The sequence below is a fragment of the Plectropomus leopardus genome, chromosome 7 (assembly GCF_008729295.1).
Source record: "Plectropomus leopardus isolate mb chromosome 7, YSFRI_Pleo_2.0, whole genome shotgun sequence".
Lineage (NCBI taxonomy): Eukaryota > Metazoa > Chordata > Actinopteri > Perciformes > Serranidae > Plectropomus > Plectropomus leopardus.
Genome location: NC_056469.1, coordinates 3,013,907 through 3,033,780, shown reverse-complemented (window position 1 = coordinate 3,033,780; position 19,874 = coordinate 3,013,907). Strand labels below are relative to the sequence as shown.

General features: G+C 40.8%; 1 protein-coding gene across 1 annotated transcript in view; it reads right to left on the bottom strand.

Moving 5' to 3' along the window:
* Nucleotides 1-19,874, bottom strand: part of ascc3 (activating signal cointegrator 1 complex subunit 3) — a 202,737-nt gene that overhangs the window by 21,242 nt on the left and 161,621 nt on the right. The window contains 6 exon segments of the mRNA XM_042490728.1: nt 4,043-4,168; nt 4,916-5,048; nt 6,272-6,392; nt 6,892-7,029; nt 11,888-12,030; nt 13,776-13,896. Of these exon segments, the coding sequence (XP_042346662.1) occupies nt 4,043-4,168; nt 4,916-5,048; nt 6,272-6,392; nt 6,892-7,029; nt 11,888-12,030; nt 13,776-13,896 (782 nt within the window).

Sequence of the window (19,874 nt, the reverse complement as noted above, 5' to 3'; positions counted from 1 at the left end):
GCCAAAATGGGTTCCATGCTCTGCACTGCTACGTAACAGTTACCACATGAGGCTCAGCAGAAATGGAATCAAAGACATTCTCCATCAGCTAATAATGCCAATACTGTATTTGTGCATGGTATATGCAAGTCAGAGAAAAGAGTGAATGAAACCAGGCATGGTCTTAACAAAGCTGGTACAAACAGATCCCAAAGGTGTGTTTGCAAAGGTGAAAAAAAATGTGCAAGTTTATAAGTAATAAGTTGGAAAGTTGTTTACAGAACACCACTGGTGGTTATTTGTGCCATCTGGTTGTTCTCTACTGTCAGTTAATGAAGATAATAAGTGGTCCTTTACAAATGACTGTGGAAGCTGTATTGTTGTGAGACCTTCCTTTTGTTTGTTTCAGAATGATGTATGCTAAGATGAAATACAAATCTGCTATTAGAGACATATGCAAGTCTTTAAACCACATCCATAACTGCCAGTGATTCAGACTTTGAAAAGACTTGTACAGATGTGGGCTTTGGGGAATGAAAGGCTGCCGGTGTTTATCCCATTTATCACAAAAATAGTTTTTCCGCTCACATGTAGTGGTATTTCAGGCGATTTGAAAAAGCCATATTTTGTTTTTTAGCTTTTCTAGGTCGAATGATTATATGGCTATGTGCTTGTCAGTAGGAACTGGCTCCCTCATGATGCAGCAGGAGCTACAAGAGGTGTTATTGCATCACATAATTCTTCAAAAGTTGAGGGGATCATCCGGTAGTTTTGAATCCACAATTTCCTTGTGAAATCGTGGACCATCACCTCCCAGAAATCCCTCATACATGGCTGCTATAATGTATGTTTTGAACATCCATCACCTTCTTGGAATGTTATCTTGAGAGGAGAAGTCACAGAACATCACTCAGTGGAAACACAGTCATCTGGCAGCTGTGTATTCACACTCTATTGCTAAGAGAATGAATGATAAGACCACCATTTATATCACAAAACATTAACATTATGTATATATGCATGTGTGTGTATATATATATATATATATATATATATATATATATATATATATACATATATATTTATATATATATAAAATAGTGCCGGCCTTTTGAAAAATAGCAAAATGAACCAAAACTGAGATCCCTTGTTGGTTCCATGACATATTTTGTTTGTTGGTTAAAAAAAACAAAACAAAAAAAAAAACAAAACAGGGCGATCAACCACCTTTGGTCATAAACAGAGATAGGGGCAAAAAAAGCAATATTGTTGAAACTGACTACCAATAAGTCAGTTTCCAGGTGGAGGAGATCCATTAGATTAAGGTAATTTTACAGTTGTCTGCATAATGCATGCAAACCTGAAAAAATCACCCACTTCTCCTCCTACATTAAAACAAATGATATCTCTGTGATCATCACAGAGAAGCATTCATCGTGCAGTGGGGAGCAGCGAGCAGGAATCGCCGCCTCAGCTGCGGGCTGGAAGCAGCAGTTGAGATGGGTGACAGTCAGATTTAATGTGTGTTTAATGTTAAGTATTTCTTTCATTCACATCGCTCCACATGTTAACAGCACGCAGATCTGAGCGCCGAATGTGTTTATTACTGAACACATTTCACAGGTCTTTAGTGGTGGCAGGGCCTGTCTGATTAAATCATGGCCATTAGCATCATCACCATTAGGCTCCTGATGGTGCAGGGAGTCCGCCTGCAGACGTTTATGACACCCATGGGACTGTGTGTGTGTGTGTGTGTGTGTGTGTGTGTGTGTGTGTGGGTGTGTGTGTGTGTGTTTTGTGGGAATCAAAGTCTGAAAGCAGAGGTGATAGATTAGCTGTTCACATATAAAACCCAGCTGCATAGAGATAACACTGTCAGGGGATTTGCATGTTCAGAGACACAATTTAAGACACTAAATATCATTTGATGATAACATGAAGCTGAGTTTGAGGCTGCTAATATACAACTGCTGATTAAAGAGCATGCAATAAAGGCTAAATATGTGTGTCATACTGGAACAAAATTCAGTTTTGATTTAATGGAAGGCCTCTGGGGCTACCTTAGTGCCAACTGGAGGTGCAGGTGTGCACCCTCTGATGTGAAGGGTGCTATACCCATGCGGAGATTTTTTTTTCTTTCTTTGCTGTAAGTTCAAGTTTCAGGTCAATTATTGAAGAATCTGTAGAATATGTTTAAACCACTGTTCACTGATAGGAGTTACTATGGGGGGGTGAAATCTGCCCTCTTAAATTATTGTTGCTTGGTAAGACAAGCTTAACAAAAAAAAGGAAAAAAGAAAATAAATGTTTGTTTTTTTACCCGTTTAGCCAGGTGTCACACTAGGTGGGTTTCCATTACAGATCTGGGCAACACTTGAGCAATATTTTCGAAATGTGGATAAAACACAATTGCTAGATGACTGTGTTTCCATTGAGTGATGTCATACGACTTCTCCTCGACTATACTATTGCAAGAAGCATAGTGATGGATGTTCAAAACATTAGCAGCTTTATTTCTGTTGCAGCCACCATACCAGCCATCATTATTTCCGATCCAAGGCCACGCAGGAGTGTTATGGAGCCATTTATACGAGGGAGCGGCCATGTATGAGGGATTTCTGGGAGGTGATAGTCAATATGGCTTTTTCGAATCACCTGAAATACCACCTCAACCTAAACTCACCTAAACAACTTGTTTTTGTGATGAATGAGAATTTTTTCAAAAATTGACATCTTTTCTTCATTCATTTTATATTCAAAATTTTCAATTTGTGTAATTTGAGGGTTAATGGAAACCGGCCTTGTGTTTATTAGAATTCTGGGCGTCAGGCAGTACAGCTTCAAAAGCAGGCAGCAGCAAGGAATTTAGCTTGTGATGGAAGGATATATTTACTAAATGGACTGCTTTGTTTAGCACTTTTCTAGTCTTTTGACCACTCAAAGTGCTTTTACACTACATGTCACACACACCCATTCACACAAAATGGATTCTGGTGTTTTTGATATAATGACTCTGTTTTGAGTCATAGATAGTTTGCTTTAATGCTAACTTAAGTTCTTGTGAATTTTGTCTCTCTTTGTGTCTCTGTCTGCAACTCTGTGTTCTCTCTGCTGTCTGTCTGGGCAAGGTCTCCCTTGAAAAAGAGATTCTTAATCTCAGTGGGACTAACCTGGTTAAAAAAAGATTCATCATTAGTGCTGTTTGATTACATGTACCTGATGCTGTGTTTTTGTCACCTTGGATTTATTTTAAATAAAAAGTTGTGACTTTGATTCAGTCAATAGCATAGACTGTAAAAATAATATAGGTCTATAGCAACTAACTGAAAGAGGGAATATCTCCACCTGTTGTAGAGGAGTCAGATATACTTCTGTCGATAAAATAGTTCTACCCTGGTGCTTGTATACTAGGACAAGGACAGCTGTCCAATTAAATGGCTAAATCGAGCTATAACCATAGCTTGACTAAACTGTGCATACAGCACAAGTTAAGTCTAGCTCTGTGAAACTTGTGAGTTTCAAAGTATTTTTAAGGCTTTTTGTTATTTCAACTTGTGGCAAGAAACAGTAAAGTTTGGAGAGCTACAGTCTGGACATGATATCAAATGTCCCTATTTGAAACCAGAATGTTGTATCTACACGGCCCATACCAGCCACAAGATGACCATAAATGCTGTCTTGAGGTTTGTTCATCAATCCTAGAGGAACACTAAATCCTTGTCATTGTTTTGCTTAAAAATTTCAGACATTGAAAGCCCCAGCCTGAATCCAAAGCGCAGAGTGTCAGGTTTCACAGACCTGTTCTGGTGCGGTCCTGCTGCGAGGCCTCAGTCAGGGCCTGAATGGTAAATGTGGGATGACAGCCGTGCAAATACCAACAGGCTGGAATGTTCTGGAATGGTCTCCATCTACGCAGCAGATGTTTGACTGAAGAACATGGCATCGCTCTAACCAGGTTGAGAAAGCAGGCCAAGAATGTGTGCATGTGTATTTGCTTTAGTTTTGAACCGCGTGATTGGCGGCGCTCGCTGATGATATGTGGTGCGAGCAGGTGTTTTCTAACCTGGGGTTCATCACCAGCCGCCTGAAGAAGTACGTCCAGGTGATGTAGTCCATGGCGTCCTGTTTGGAGGAGATGGTTCCTGCAGCGATCTCAGCGTTCAGATGGTCTGACAGCACACTGAGGAGGCTGCCAATAACAAACACACAACCACAGACACAATGACACACACTTACAGTCTTGTTTTTAAGGCATTTGAGATGAGTGGCCTAATTAATGATTAGAACATTTTATAATAACTAAAATAGTTATATTAATTTTTGTACAACATAAATAAGTTTGTACCACCAAGTAGATTAGCTGATTAACCCTTTGAAACCTGAGAAAATTGGCTTAATTTCTTTCTAAAACACAGGAAGATGGCAATAATTTCAAATATGCAATTATGATAATTATAAATACAGATTTTCCCTATTTTATCTTTTTTCCGCCCAGATATTTTCCCAAGCTTTTTAAAAATAATTTTCTCATTCTACCAATTTCTTACAGTTTGTGAAACATTTATTACCAAAGTTTTTATTGTCTTTTTTTCTCTATGTTTTTGAAAGAAATCACACCAATTTGCTCTGTGTTTAAAGATTTAAATACTTGTAAAAGGCACCTAAAAGCAGCAAGGGAAAGATACATTGCTCTGGGTTTCAAAGGGTTAATTGATTAGTTGTTTGACAGCACACCTTCAGCTCTCTAATTTGATTGTGATTATCAATTATTTGTTAAATTTAGGGGAAAAAGGCCAATAAATAAATGAAGAAGAAGAAAACTTGGTGTTTTTTACTGTCTGTTTACTATATCGTAAACAGATTAACTTTGGGTTTTGCAAAAAACAATTGATGGGAGAAACGTTCATAACCAGGCCAGCAGCCATGTGAGTGTTACCTGGACTCAACAGGGAAAGGCTCATAGAGGAACTTCTTGTAGAAATCCTTCTTGATGTCGTGGACCAGGATCACCGCTTTGCCCTGGTCATCAAACTGAGGCCTTCCTGCTCGCCCCATCATCTGCAGAACATCTGCACACACACAGCACACACATTACAAAACAATGTTTCCACCACGTTTCACTGTCCTCAAATTAAGCTGCAATGAAAAGTGATTCTTTGTTGTCACTTTGCTGTTTATTCCTGGACTTAAGATGGAAGTCTCCAAAACTTTATTGCAATCATCAAAGTTTAAATAAACGTGACTGTTAACATGATATGAAGTCATGTCAATGTAATATCCATGTGACACACAATTGTTATGATGGCAATAATAGGGATTGTTCCTTGAAGATTTATTTTAGCAAAAAAAGGACAACTTTTAAAGTCCTCCCTCTTTCGGTAACACTTTCTATGAAGCCCATGTCTATAATTCATAACATATTATGAACATACATTATAATGCCTCTATAGTGCTGTATAATCATAGTTATAAGCACTCATAGTTATTTATAATGCTTTATACAAATAATCATACCTCATTATGATGCCAATGTGTGCATATTGGTATTGGCATCATAATGAGTTATGATTATCTTTATAAAGCATAGACAACCATGAGTGCTTATAACTATAATTATACAGCACTATCAAGGCATTATAATGGGGACACAGGAAGGGGAGCGACTTCTCCTCTCTATAGGGAACCAATCTTAATGCAGATAGTGTCATTATTCTATCGCCATTATAGTGTGCTATCAACATTTACTTGATAATGATTCAAGGCAAAGCAAAACCTGTGTTTATTTCCACTTTGAGGGATAATTCATGACATTACTTATACAACACAATTACAATGTAAACATATATTCTGTTTTAGTACATTCAAACAAACTGTACTGTATGTGCAAATGAGAAAATACCTCATTGACTCAGATGAAATGAGATAAAACTTTATTCATCCCAAGACAATCTGCTGTGCAGTAGCGGGAGGAGTGCAAATTCATACAAATCTATCATAACAATCCATCCACCCATCCATCCATCTGTCTGTCTGTCTGTCTTGCCATCCGTAGCAAGATAGAGATATTAAGGCTATCAATGTTAACACAGTCACACATTAACACGTTAATCAGGATGCCATTAAAATCCGTAATTATGATGTCATGTTTTTTAATCATGTTAATCGCCTGCCGACATTCCCTTCTTTAAGAGGCTGAGTTTAAGAGCTACAGTGAACACACACACATATATATATATACATATATACACAGCCCACTTTGTCCCGTGAGTATGCTGTAATGTGGAGTATGTACCTGTAATGGGATAGTCAACGTAGCGCCTGGATTTGCCATCGTAGTATTCAGTTCCCTTAACAACCACCAGGTGAGCGGGGAAGTTAACCCCCCATGCCAGAGTACTGGTGGCGATCAGAACCTGAGGACCGACACGAGAACTTATTGGAATATAAGACACAGATGGAAACAAAAAAAAGAACACGTGAAATTTACACAGAAAGAAACAAGTAAAAAAAATAGTAGGAAAAGTAAAAGAGTTGAGGAAAACATAGGTAATATGGGTAAAATGGGAATGCACATGCAATGAATCCATCGCATCCATAACAGTTCAATTATCATTGAATAACACATCATCATGAAGCATAGTGTGTATGTTACGATCTCAAAAAGGCCTTATCATCCCCCTCTTAAAGGAAGTGCAAATATTTTAAGCAGATATGACAGAAGTCACGTGTTTTGTGGTTTTCTTTTTAAAACAAGGACAGGATGATTAAAAGGACAATAAATACAGCACTGATCATTTCTGCTATTAACTGCCATTAATCAAATTGCACAAAACTTGTGACAATGGTGACTGGTGTTGTTCGAGATAAGTCCAGCAGTCAGTTGAGCATGCAGTGGACAGCGTGAGGTCGTACCTGGATCTTGCAGTTAACGAACAGCTCTTCCACAGTCTTTCTGTCTCTCTCATGCAGGCCTGCGTGATGCATGCCGATCCCAAAGGCCAGCGTCAGCTTCAGGTTGGAATCCCTTACTGTGGCGATGATATCCTCTATCTGCAGACAAACCACAGCACAGACAAAGGTAGATCAGAAACATCCATGCGAATCCAGTTACAAACTGATGGAGAAGTATCATATACAATGACCCAATGACTCAAGAGGCAATGAAGCCAATGCAAAAGAGCCAAAAGCTGCAGTTCCTCTATTGTCCACTTAAGGCTAGCTCCAAAAGTGAGTCAGACCCCTATAGACCTCTATGTTAAAATGCTTAATTTAACAACAGAAATAAACATGTTCACAGCCTGGTACAAAAAAAAAAAAGGTTTTTGTTTCTATAGCTAATTTCCCAATTCATGGGGGTGATTTTTCATATAAGTTTCATATAACACATTTAAATGTTATAAGGCTTAGAAAATAATTATGAGTGTGAGCGCTAAAAGTGACAGGTGGGCACTGTCCATTCAAAAGTTGCTGCCAAGTCAACAACATTGGTAAGGCAGTTCATGAAAGTTATCTGTAACATTTTGGTCAACTAAAAAAAGTCTTGTTCAGCGTTTGATTGTCCAAAAATACCTTCTAAGGAGTCGGATGTTCAGTTTTTCGGATAAGGACATTGTGTTTGAAAGGTTTAGGCCCGTCGTTTTATTGCTATCAGAAATTAGCAGTGGCATCATCACAGTTAACCATAGCTGTAAATGCACAATGCTAACTGAGCTAGAAGCTAGCTTTAGCTCAACCAATTGAATTATGTTCACTTTTGGCTCAAAATGCCAAACTCAAGGCTTTAAAACTGGAGACAACAAAGTTATCTATATATTTCATGTTGTGATCTGACACCTTTAGACAGACTGTAGATGTAGAATATAAAGAATCAGGGACGCCTCCACAGTCACAGTTATTCAGACATGTGGCTCATGTGCATGTCTCTCATCTGGTTCCAGTAGGATTGGGGCATCCTGTCCTGTATTGTACAGATCTAATGTCTTCCAGCCAACACAAACAGTTTGTGGCTTGAAGGGAAAAAAGTGTGACCTGTGCTTTGCCAGAGTAAACAAAGCCAGAGCCAGAGGAGCAGAGCGGCACGAGTAAACAGAGACGGACACAACAGTTGGCTTCTGTCCTCATATTTGTGTTCTTTGTAGTTTGAAAAACAAAAAAAATGAAAATAAAGACTGAAAAAACAAACAATTAATTAAAGGACATTTTCTGTAAAAAATACCCTTTGGACAAGTCAAACAAAAAATAAAAATGCATCTGATAATATCAATTATTATCAGACTGTACCACAGACACTAAAATGATCAATAACATGTATTAAATCTAATTCAGTTTTATTTTATTTAAAAAATATATGGTCATTCAGCTTAGCGTATCTCAAAAAGAGCATCCATGTTAACCCTTTGAAACTTAAACTGTTTTGATTTCTTTCAAAAATAAGGGAGGAAGGAAACAAGCTACTTAACAAGACATGGTCCAAACATTGGGCAAAAAATCAGTTAAAAGTCACAAAGAAATTATATAAAAATAAGGAGGAAAACAAACAAACAAAAAACAAACAAGAAAATGACCTAGAAACTTGCTAAAAATAAATAATTTTTCCCTTTTTAATTTTTTCACCCAATAATTCTCCCATCTTTATTAAAACAAACTTTTAGGTACATTTTGTTGCTATTTGTGGGACATTGCTTGCCAAGTTGGTCATTGCCTTTTTTTTAAGCCATGTTTTCAAAAGAAATCAAACCAATTTCCTCAGTTTTCAAAGGGTCAAATAGCTTGTAAAAGACATGTTTTTTCCTAATGAATATAAGATATGATATAGGACTGCAACACAAAAAAACTGATGTCAACCCAGGTTTCAGAGGGGTGACAAAAAAGATTCTCATTGGAACCAACTATTCAACTGGACTACGATGCATCTGTCAAACATTCCAGCTGATCAAAAGAAAACAGTATTACAGTATGAGGTGATAAGTTGGAAAGTGACAGGAGAGAGTGAGAACGCAGCCCTGAGAGAGGAGAGCCGGGGGTTTGTGGCGGCAGCAGAGGAAGAAAGAGCTGTCAGGTCGGAGAGGGGGATTTGGGGCAGTGGGTGACCCCCGGTGAGAGTTAAGCAGTTATCGCCAGAGGCCTGTCAGTCAAACAGCAGGGAGCTGAGCTGCTACACGGGCCAGCGCAGAGAAGCAGCAGGCGGCAGCATATGTCAGCGGAACACACACAGAGGCTGGGGACGCGCGCGCACACACACACACACACACACACACACACACACACACACAGAGAACCTGGGCCGATGTTACAAGACGGCACATATTTGCACTGAGACGGTTTATCTGCAGGGTGCGGGAAAGCAAATTCAGGAGGCTGTAACGGCTCCATATGTATCATTTTAAAACCTGAACATACCACAGCTGAATGAAGAATACTCCTCCATTTATACTTAGTGTAAACAGAGAAGGTGATGATTGAAATGATTGTCAGGAAGGGATTTTTCCACAAACTTTTTGCTATTTCTGCCAAATTATAGCAAAGATTAGGCATCATTTCCTCCAGAAGATCACTCCCACTACCTGTATGGAGCTATCAAACAATGGATCTTTGTGCCACACAGCAAAACACCAGATTTACAACCACATGGCACACGATAAAAATCAGTAGGCAGCTTTCCATTAACCCCCAAACTGCTCAAACTGAAACTGCAAATATAAAATACGTCTACTGGAAACTAAACGGAATCTAAATTGAGAAAAAAACTCCAATTTATCATTAACATTTTTGTGCTCGCATGAGGTGGTATTTAAGGCGATTAAAAAAAAAACATATTACGCAAAACAGTGATGGAAACACTTTTTTGGCTTTCCTAGGTCACATGATGCTATGACTATGTGCTTGTCAGTAGGAACTGGCTCCCTCATGATGCAGCAGAAGCTACAAGAGCTGTTATTGCATCACCAAACTCTTCAAATGTTGCTCTCATGTATAAGGGGCTCGCCTTTCCATTATCACTCATATAACACAAGGACAACAATAACAACAATGGCGGACTACTGTTTTTAAAGATTGTTTTGGTAAGACTGTTCTTGTCTAAACGTGGCCTGAGTGTTGCCAGCTGCTGCCAGTACGTGTACTCGTTTACAATAACTGGCACCCTGTCACTCCGCCAGTCTAAGATTGTGTATGTGTGAACAGGGAGTTTAGGTGCTGCTGCTAACTGAGCAAATACAACAACATGGCGCATAAATAAACATTTATGTAGACTTTACTATACAGTGAAGAAGTAGCTGTTTGAAATGGTGCTTCATCACTAATGACTGTGTGTCTGACAGAGATGAGGCTATAAATCCTGCTTGAGTTTTTGATAAATAAACAACTTTGCAAAACCAAGTGATTGTAAAACCATTTGAAAGTTCTCTCTCTCGCTCTCCCTCTCTATGTAGCACTGTTCCACATGCACGTCGAGGTAATTACAGGCCTGGATATCCGAGTGTTGTAATAATATTAGCATACTTTTCAAATGTGAACCCAGAGGAGTCATTTGCTCCCATCTTGAACTGATCCTAAGGTATGCACAGACAATATAATGGAGGATGACACAGGCTTTTCCGGCACAACTAGGGTTGAATTCCATCTGTAATTACACTTAAACCAGCACTTACACAGAAAAATGGAGCATCAGCACAATTCAGCAGGAGGAGGAGGGAGAGCAAAAGAAAAGGGCATCCATGGAAATACATATTACAAGTGAAGGAAATGCAGAACAATAACAGACTCATCTGCTAATATTTGCACCCAGTTTGTCAGTTCTCTGGCTACAGCAAAGCCCCCAAGTCTGATGTTGTTTACAGCAGAGCTTAACCCTTTGAAACTGAGGCAAAATCGCTTGATTTCCTTCAAAAGCATAGGGGGGCGACAAACACACAAACAAAAGGGAAAGTAAAAACAAAAAACAAAAAGAAGTGACCTGAAAAATTAAAATAATTCTGAAAATATAATACAAATATAACATAATACTTAGATGTAATTATGGGCTATTATTTGCTTAAATCACCAAACTCACCTGGCTTATACTTGGGACAGGCGTCTATATGGGACGCACTTTAATTCCTTTGATGCAAAGCTTGCTCAGCAAAGATGATAAACAGTCTAACTACTTAGGAAACATTTTAAGACCTTTTGTGTAGCATTTCTATATTGACATAAGTTTAAACATATATACATACAGTATATATACATATACAAGCATCAAACTAAGGTTTTCTCCAGCAGGTAGCTGGCAACACGGTTTTATACATCTAAAGAACTTCTATAAAAATGAACTGCATGGCAACCAGGCCGAGCCTCTAATTGAGTCAGAACTTTATTTGTCAAAATGTGTCACCATACCTGGCCAGTAAAAAGGACTGGCTGTTTAATTGGGACTAGTGTTTTATTTAAAGTTTTACGTTATGTTTATTACAAATATCGTTTTATAGACTTTTTCCTCTGATGTTTATATATTTGTCTTAATCTGCTAATATTGTGCAATATGTGGGACATTTAATGCCAAGTTGCTCATTGCCTTTTTTCTACCATGTTTTTGAAAGAAGTCAAACTGCATTATAAAAGGTGTCTGAACGCAGCACAATAAAACTGATGTCGACCTGGGTTTCAAAGAGTTAATACCCGCCTACATGAGCTAAATGTGGAATGTCGAGCGCTCACTGCTGACCCTCTGGATACTTCTGATTCATCACCTTTCAACTCTAATGTCTTCTGCTTTACTTGAGTAACTACACTGAGTGCGTGTTGTGTTCTGGGTGACCTGCTGTCCACGCTGTGCCTGAACGCAGCGTGCAGAGGCAGACAGACTGAATGTGCCGCTCTGCTACCATGCTGCTTGCTCTCTGCCTCCTGTGTGCACACAGTGTGGTCGTACCTCTCTCTCATCCTGGTGCAGCCACTGTTTGGGGTTGTCCTCTGTGGCCAGGTAGGCAATGAGGTCCAGGGCGGTCAGCCGGGTTTGCCGTCGGGACGAGACAAAAATCAGCACCGGCTTGGCTGGAGAGTGGCTGCGTATCGCTGTGGAGATCATTTCAAATTATCAACAAGTTTCATATTCTGCTGGCTTTGTTCATAGACATGTAAACATATTTATGTGGAAACATGATCTGAACTTCCCATTCTCCGGTCTCCACTGATCAGGGTTCACACACATTTTCACGGACAAAATTTCAAAACTTTTCCATGACTTATCAAGGACCCAAAAACAAAATTATTGACCACTTGCAATGTGTGACATGCTTACTTTGCTCTAAAATGCTCATTTTTACATGAAAAACAATAATCACACACACATACACACACACACACACACACAAAATACAAGTGTTTTTCAAAACTTTCAATGATTTTAGTAACTTCATGACTTTTCCAGGCCTGGAAAATGTGATTGTAAAATTTCTACAATTATTGACTATTTCAGGTTTTTCATGACCATGGGAACCCTGACCGCGCTGCACTGTGACCACCTGTGACCGGCGGGAGTTAACATTACCTTACAGCTGGTAACGCCATCCCACCACCAAGATGGCGTTGCTATGGAAACATGGTATCAACCTTGTGGTCTCCTCACAGGTTGCCATAATGAGTAAGTGGCTTCATTTTGAGCCACAGTGTTAACAATATTAACACTACAGGCCATGCTGACACTGCTAATGGTGCAAGAGCAGCACTACTAGTTATAGCTGCATCCATGTGACGTCAGAAGGTCAGTGTTTCTGAATTGGGAAGTCATTCTCCCAACTTTGTTGTATTCATGAGCTTTGAGGTGATGGGTTGCATTTTAATGCTAATCTATATATTCTTATATATTTTTAGATTTAATCTAGGTCACTCTACACGGAAAGCAGTTTACATTAATACCATATTACACTTTACATGTGATCTTGGGTTATAAAATAATGTTGTTATCAATGTTAGTATACTTGCCTGGCATGCTTTAAGTTTGCTTGCTTGCTACAGCTAATAGATGCATACATTAAAATGTGCATCTCCTAAAAGTAAATGATAGCAACTAGGAACAAGATAACGAAATATATAACTGGTTACCATCAATTGTTGACACTGTTGCCATGCTTTCTGCCATATGGTAAAAAGGATATTTCTGAGGAGCATGTAAAGTCAGCATGTCCCCCGCAAGAACCAGGAGGTGTGTAGCACACTAAAATAAAAGCAGCAAAATAAATCTATAGTCTGACATGCATAACCGTCGGTTAATTGTTGTCATCCCTGTGCAAGTGTTTCAAAGGGCCTTTTCTTTATAGGACGAGGTTGGTGCTGTATCTGTATATCATATATTTTTCTGTCTGTCAATAAATCCTGCAAAATGACTTAAACCAAAAACGTCTCTGAAATTTCCCAGATTGTGGTTCTCAGCCACAAACCCTCATTAGTTTCTTGTTTTTCCATTGTCAATGAAAGCTTAAAATAGATTATAATGTAGAATGGACTCAAATTCAGAAAAACAGAACTTTTAAGTTCAACACTGGATACATTTGGATTCCAGGTCTTGCTTCCCTTAATTTATCTGAAATACATGTGGAATTACTGTCTGTGTTATTATTACATTGAAAAAATAAAAACAAAATCTTAAGTAGCTCTCAGAAAGTTCATTTTTTTCTGCATAGCATTGTAATGTTGCACTGGTAACTTTATCTACAACCCACTGCATGAAAAGCCACCAACAAATCAAATAGTACATGTGTATAAATGTGTATAAATGTGTATAAAGCATGTGTAAATCATGTTTAGATGGGCAGCTGTACCTTGGAAGGTAGGCTTGTTCATGCTGGCCATGCGGGGGCAGTAGTGTTGTCCGGGGAAACCATGGATGTGAACTTCCAGTGGGACGGGGCGAACAGACGGACGGAAGTTAAACAAACCCACCTGTTACACAGAGCAGAGGGGAGGGGGAGGGGAGAGGAGAAAAAGAGAGGAGATTTAATGTGAGCAGCTGGCAACATGAAGCTCCATCTGGCAGTAATGTAAACTGTCTGTCACTGTCACTGAGGCCCCGAGCCTCAGGCCGCTGCTGGACTCTGCTGCTGCGCTCTTTAACCTTTGATGTGTCTGCGGCGATGATGATTTGTGTGATGAGGTGATACGCTGCAGAGTGTGAACACAAGTCGACTCGGAGCCTGTTACAGGATGTTGTATGCTGCAGTGTTTGGCGTGTATTGTGCTGAGGGCTGCTGCGAGTCTCCAGACATCTTAAAATCCTTGTTTACCTTTAGGGACTGTTTGGTGCATTTTAGCCACTTTTCATTCTTCATTTTTTGGTAATTTTGCAAAAAAATGCGCCATTGAAACCCATTTGAATGCAGTTTTTGATCCCACAGCCATCAATTTCTGGGTGTCACTCGGGGCTTTTGCCTTGGAATTTGTCATTTTTACTATTTTCTACCTGATGACATAATTTTATCACATTTGGCATATGGATAAAATACATGCTACTTCCAGTAGTTGCACAGTCACAGTCAATGTTGCTGCAAACCATTGATATAACCCAGGCTGTGAGAATAAAAAAAATCTATCTACTTTGCATGTAGTTTATTGAAATAATTCATTTTTTTTTCTTTATCTAAAAATATAGTTCCCTCGCTGGACGCGGGTCACTGGGCCCCTCCCCCGGAGCCAGGCCTGGGGTGGGGCTCGATGGCGAGCGTCCGGTGGCCGGGCCTTTATCCATGGTGCCCGGCCGGGCACAGCCCGAAGAGGTAACGTGGGACCTCCTTCCCGTGGGCTCACCACCCACTTCTGTGCTTGCATGATTGTCAATAACGAACACCATATTCAGGCTTAAGGGTGTCCATATGTGCTCTTGGCATCAGGACACCCTAGGCCACAGTTCGATGATCGACTTTGTAGTCATGTTGTTGGACTTGTAGCCACATGTCTTGGTCACTTGGGTGAAGAGAGGGGCGTAGCTGTCAACCGATCATCACCTGGTGGTGAGTTGGCGCCAATGGTGAGGGAGGACGCCGGTCAGACCTGGCAGACCCAAATGCATTGTGGGGGTCTGCTTGGAACGTCTGGCAGAGTCTCCTGTCAGAAGGAGCTTCAACTTCCACCTCAGGGGGAGCTTCGACCATGTCCTGGGGGAGGCGGGGGACATTGAGTCCAAATGAGCCATGTTAAATGCCTCCGTTGTTGAGGCAACCAATCGGTGCTGTGGCCGTAAGGTGGTCGGTGCCTGTTGGCGGTAACACCCGAACCCGTTGGTGGACAGCAGCGGTGAGGGATGCCGTATCCTATCCTATCAGGCCTTCTTGGCCTGTGGGACTCCGGAGGCAGCAGACAGGTACTGACAGGCTAAGTGGAGTGCAGCTACGGCAGTCGGTGGGAGGAGTTCGGTGAGACCATGGAGACTTCAAGACGGCTTTGAAGAGGTTCTGTACCACCATCCGGCATCTCAGGAGGGGTAAGCAGTGCTCTGTCAACACTGTGTATGGTGGGGATGGTGCGCTGCTGACCTCGACTTGGGACATTGTGGATCGGTGGAAGGAATACTTCGAAGACCTCCTCAATCCCACCAACACGCCCTCCGGTGAGGAAGCAGGCCTCGGGAGCGGGCTCTCCCATCTCTGGGGCTGAGGTTACTGAGGTGGTCAAAAAGCTCCTCAGTGGCAGGGCCCCGGGGGTGGATGAGATCTGCCCAGAGTTCCTTAAGGCCCTGGATGTTGTGGGGCTGTCGTGGTTGACAAGACTCTGAAACATTGCGTGGACATCAGGGACAGTGCCTCTGGACTGGCAGACCAGAGTGGTGGTCCCTCTTTTTAAGAAGGGGGACTGGAGGATGTGTTCCAACTATAGGGGGATCACACTCCTCAGCCTCCCTGGTAAGGTCTATTCAGGGGTACTGGAGAGGAGGGTCCGCCGAATAGTCGAACCTCGGATTCAGGAGGAGCAATGCGGTTTTCGTCCTGGTCGTGGAACTGTGGACCAGCTCTCGACCCTTGGCAGGATCCTTGAGGGTGCATGGGAGTTTGCCCAACCAGTCCACATGTGCTTTGTGGACTTGGAGAAGGCATTCGACCGTGTCCCTCATGGAGTGCTGTGGGGGGTTCTCCGGGAGTATGGGGTATCGGACCCCCTGACATGGGTCGTCCGTTCCCTGTACACTGGTGCCAGAGCTTGGTCCGCATTCCCGAGAGTAAGTCGGACATATTTCCAGTGAGGGTTGGACTTTGCCAGGGCTGCCCCTTTTCACCAATTTTGTTCATAACTTTTACGGACAGAATTTCTAGGCACAGCCAGGGTGTTGAAGGGGTCCGGTTTGGTGACCTCACGATTGGGTTGCTGCTTTTTGCAGATGATGTGGTCCTGCTGGCTTCATCAGGCGATGACCTTCAGCTCTCACTAAATCAGTTCACAGCCAAGTGTGAAGCAGACGGGATGAGAATCAGCACCTCCAAATCCAAGGCCATGGTTCTCGGCCGGACAAGGGTGGAGTGCCCTCTCCAGATCGGGGAAGAGATCCTGCCCCAAATGGAGGAGTTTAAGTACCTTGGGGTCTTGGACTCTGCACCGATCTTTCATGGTGAAGAGGGAGCTGAGCCGAAAGGCAAAGCTCTCGATATACCGGTCGAGCTTCGTTCCTACCCACACCTATGGTCATGAGCTTTGGGTAGTGACCGAAAGAACAAGAACAGAGGCCAAAATGAGCTTCCTCTGTAGGGTGGCTGGGCTCTCCCTTAGAGATAGGGTAAGAAGCTTGGTCATCTGAAAGGAGCTCGGAGTAGAGCCACTGCTCCTCTGCGTTGAGAAGAGCCAGATGAGGTGGCTCGGGCATCTAATTAGAATGCCTCCCAGACGCCTCCCTGGTGAGGTGTTCAGGGCACGTCCCACCGGTAGGAGACCCCTGGGAAGACCCAGGACATGCTGGAGAGACTATGTCTCTCAACTGGCCGAGGAACGCCTCAGGATCACCCGGTAAGAGCTGGACGAAGTGGCTGGGGAGAGGGAAGTCTGGGCTTCCCTGCTTAAGCTGCTGCCCCCGCAACCCGACCCCAGATAAGCAATAGAAAATAAATGAATGCATGAATGAATGAACTCAATTAAAGTAGTAAATCATATTAATGTATACTACTTTTATAACCTGATTTTGAAAAGTGCACTTTGTGTGCAGAAGGGTATGAGTGTGAGTATTTCACACGGCACAAAAAAAAAAAAATCAATGTTGCTGCTAATAATTTACATATTCAAGGCTGTGACAATCTAAAAGAACAATAAACTACTTAACATATGGTATATTGAAAATAATTGTTGTTTCCATCATCTAAAAAAATATGGCATCATGACAAAAACCTAGTATATTAAGGGTTTAAACTCTGAATGAATCGATGATTATACATTTATGATTAGGACTGATGTTATTTAAAAAATTAACTATTTGAAACTAGAAAATAATATTACTATATCATATTCTTTAAGCTTGATTTTGAAAAGCACATTTTGTGCACAGTGCGATACCAGTGTGTGTAATATTAAAGTGGGCCTGGAGGGTTAATGGAGTGGGCAGCACTTCAGACCAAACAGCAGCCAGTCTGTCAGATATATGGATGGCAGGCAGCCAATCCGCTCACTAAAACTGTCTGTGTACAGCTCTGGCAGCAGAGCAAAAGTCGAGCTCCAGTTTTATCAAATGTATCTGTGATGATGAATCCCTCCAGACATTCCTAGAATTTCATGATATAATGATCAAAATCAATGGCTAAAAAGAGGAACAAATAAAGATTAGAATGATAGCAGCCTTTTGGGAAGATTTCAAACACTTGATACTGTATCAGATATAAACTTTACAAATTAAATATACAATGCTCCCACACTGCAAGTTGATGGTGAGCATTTCACAAAAACTGACATCTGGTTGTGTAAACGTACTGTAATCTAAATGAATCCAAGACTGGGATGTGCAGCATGATTCTTCAAAAATCATGATAAGGACAGTAAAATATAAAATGCTTTTTGTTCACTCTACCTCATCTAAATGTGTCAAATGTCATCTGAGCACAAACAGACCTCTGAGGCTCAGCTCTGGTTAAGGGTGATATGTTTCTCAGGATGCTAGCGTGAGTGTGCTTAAAGATAAAGCATGTTCTCAGTTTTGGCTCGATTGATATTTATTCCTATCTTTTTTCATGATATTCTTCAGATAGCAGAGACTACAGATTAACTTGTATAAGGCGACCGAGCTGGTCTGCAAATTCAAGCAATAGGGAAAGATACGCTTGCAAGTTGAAGGCATAGCTAGCTAGCGAAAAGATGATGACAGTGACGGCGTACCGACTCCAGAACCAATGATGCTAGCGATGCTGGTAGTTTTTATAATGCTACAGTGTGAGGGGGAGGAGTTATGTAAGTGGGGCTCTTGTGCCTCATGGAGCCTCCCATTTATGCATGCCCAAAAACAACTTCAAATAGTTAAAAGTATGGAAAAAGTTTAGCGGTCTAACTGTAAAATTCAGTAATATGTAGAAATTAGTCTTTTTACATGTTTTCAACAATTAATTAGGGTGAATAAATTGGATTTTAAAAGTACCGAAGCCCTAAGTGGCCACACATTCATACATTTCTTCCTGTTTTCCCAAGATAAAGGGATAATTTTCTCAAGATTGCAAGATAATGAAACTGTGTTTTCCCCAGATAACTATTTATTTTAGATTAATTTGATATGTTATTGTATCAAATCTTATTGTAGTTTGGTGTCACACACACAGTACCTTATCGTATTGTATTTTACCTTATCTTATTGTATCATACTGAATCTTATGGTATCATCGCATCATATCATATACTGTATCATATCATACCTTATTGTCATATCTCAAAGTATTGTGCTTTATCGTACCTCATCTCATCTGTCACACAGAATAGTAAACTCACTCCAACTTGTCATACCATTGAGAGGCAAAGAAGATGTCACACTCACAAACTTACTTGGACAAACCACAAAAAAGGTAAGATTCATGCTTGATTTGAATTGTGTCTGAAGTTTTCAAACCGTTTGTTACCGTTTTACAACAGAGGAGTCTTATCAGTTAATGGAGCTCTGAAAAAGAGCAGCAGACAATCACTTTCCTGGGCTTTTCTATGGGAGGCTACTCCCTAACAGTGCTGACAAAATGGGAAAAAAATGTTTAAATTAATAATTGTGATGAAAATAATGCATCTTTAACCGATTTTGATAATCTATTTGGATGTGTTTGAAATGGTCAGACATTAAATGCTGAATAATGAAAGACTGTTAGTTCCAAGATACTGTTCAGAGCATAAATAAAGAGTGCTTTTGGAATCAGAGAGCAACTACTATCATATGCTACTAAGAATGAACAATGGAAAAGAATGTAACGATAATCTGGTTTGATGCATATTTTCACTTTGGCAAACAGACTGCTGCTACATGAGCCTCCATGGAGGTGTGTAAACTATCAGTGCTGGCCTTCAGTATAAAAACACATCAGTCAAATCATTTCAATAAGTCCTCTCTGCTTCGGGTTGACAGGACGGCTCATCCATCCGCCTCTCTGCAGTCATTCCTCATGATTACAACCAAAGCATGGCATCCAGACGCTGACTGCAGACGATTATTGAGATAAACTACAACATTAACTCCAGGCCAAAAGTATCTGTTTAGCTTAATTGCTATTATTATATACATTCAATCAGATATGAAGAGGCAGGCAACAAATGAACCGTAAAAATACAGAGTTAGACAAAGACTGTGGTTTCTGGCTGGCTTCACTGCAGCCGTGTTCTTGGTACACAAAGCTGATCTCGCTATTCCTCAAACAAGGCGGCTTATGAACACGATCCCTCCATCTAACCAGAGAACAAGCAGTCAGAGGGGAACAACAATACACTGA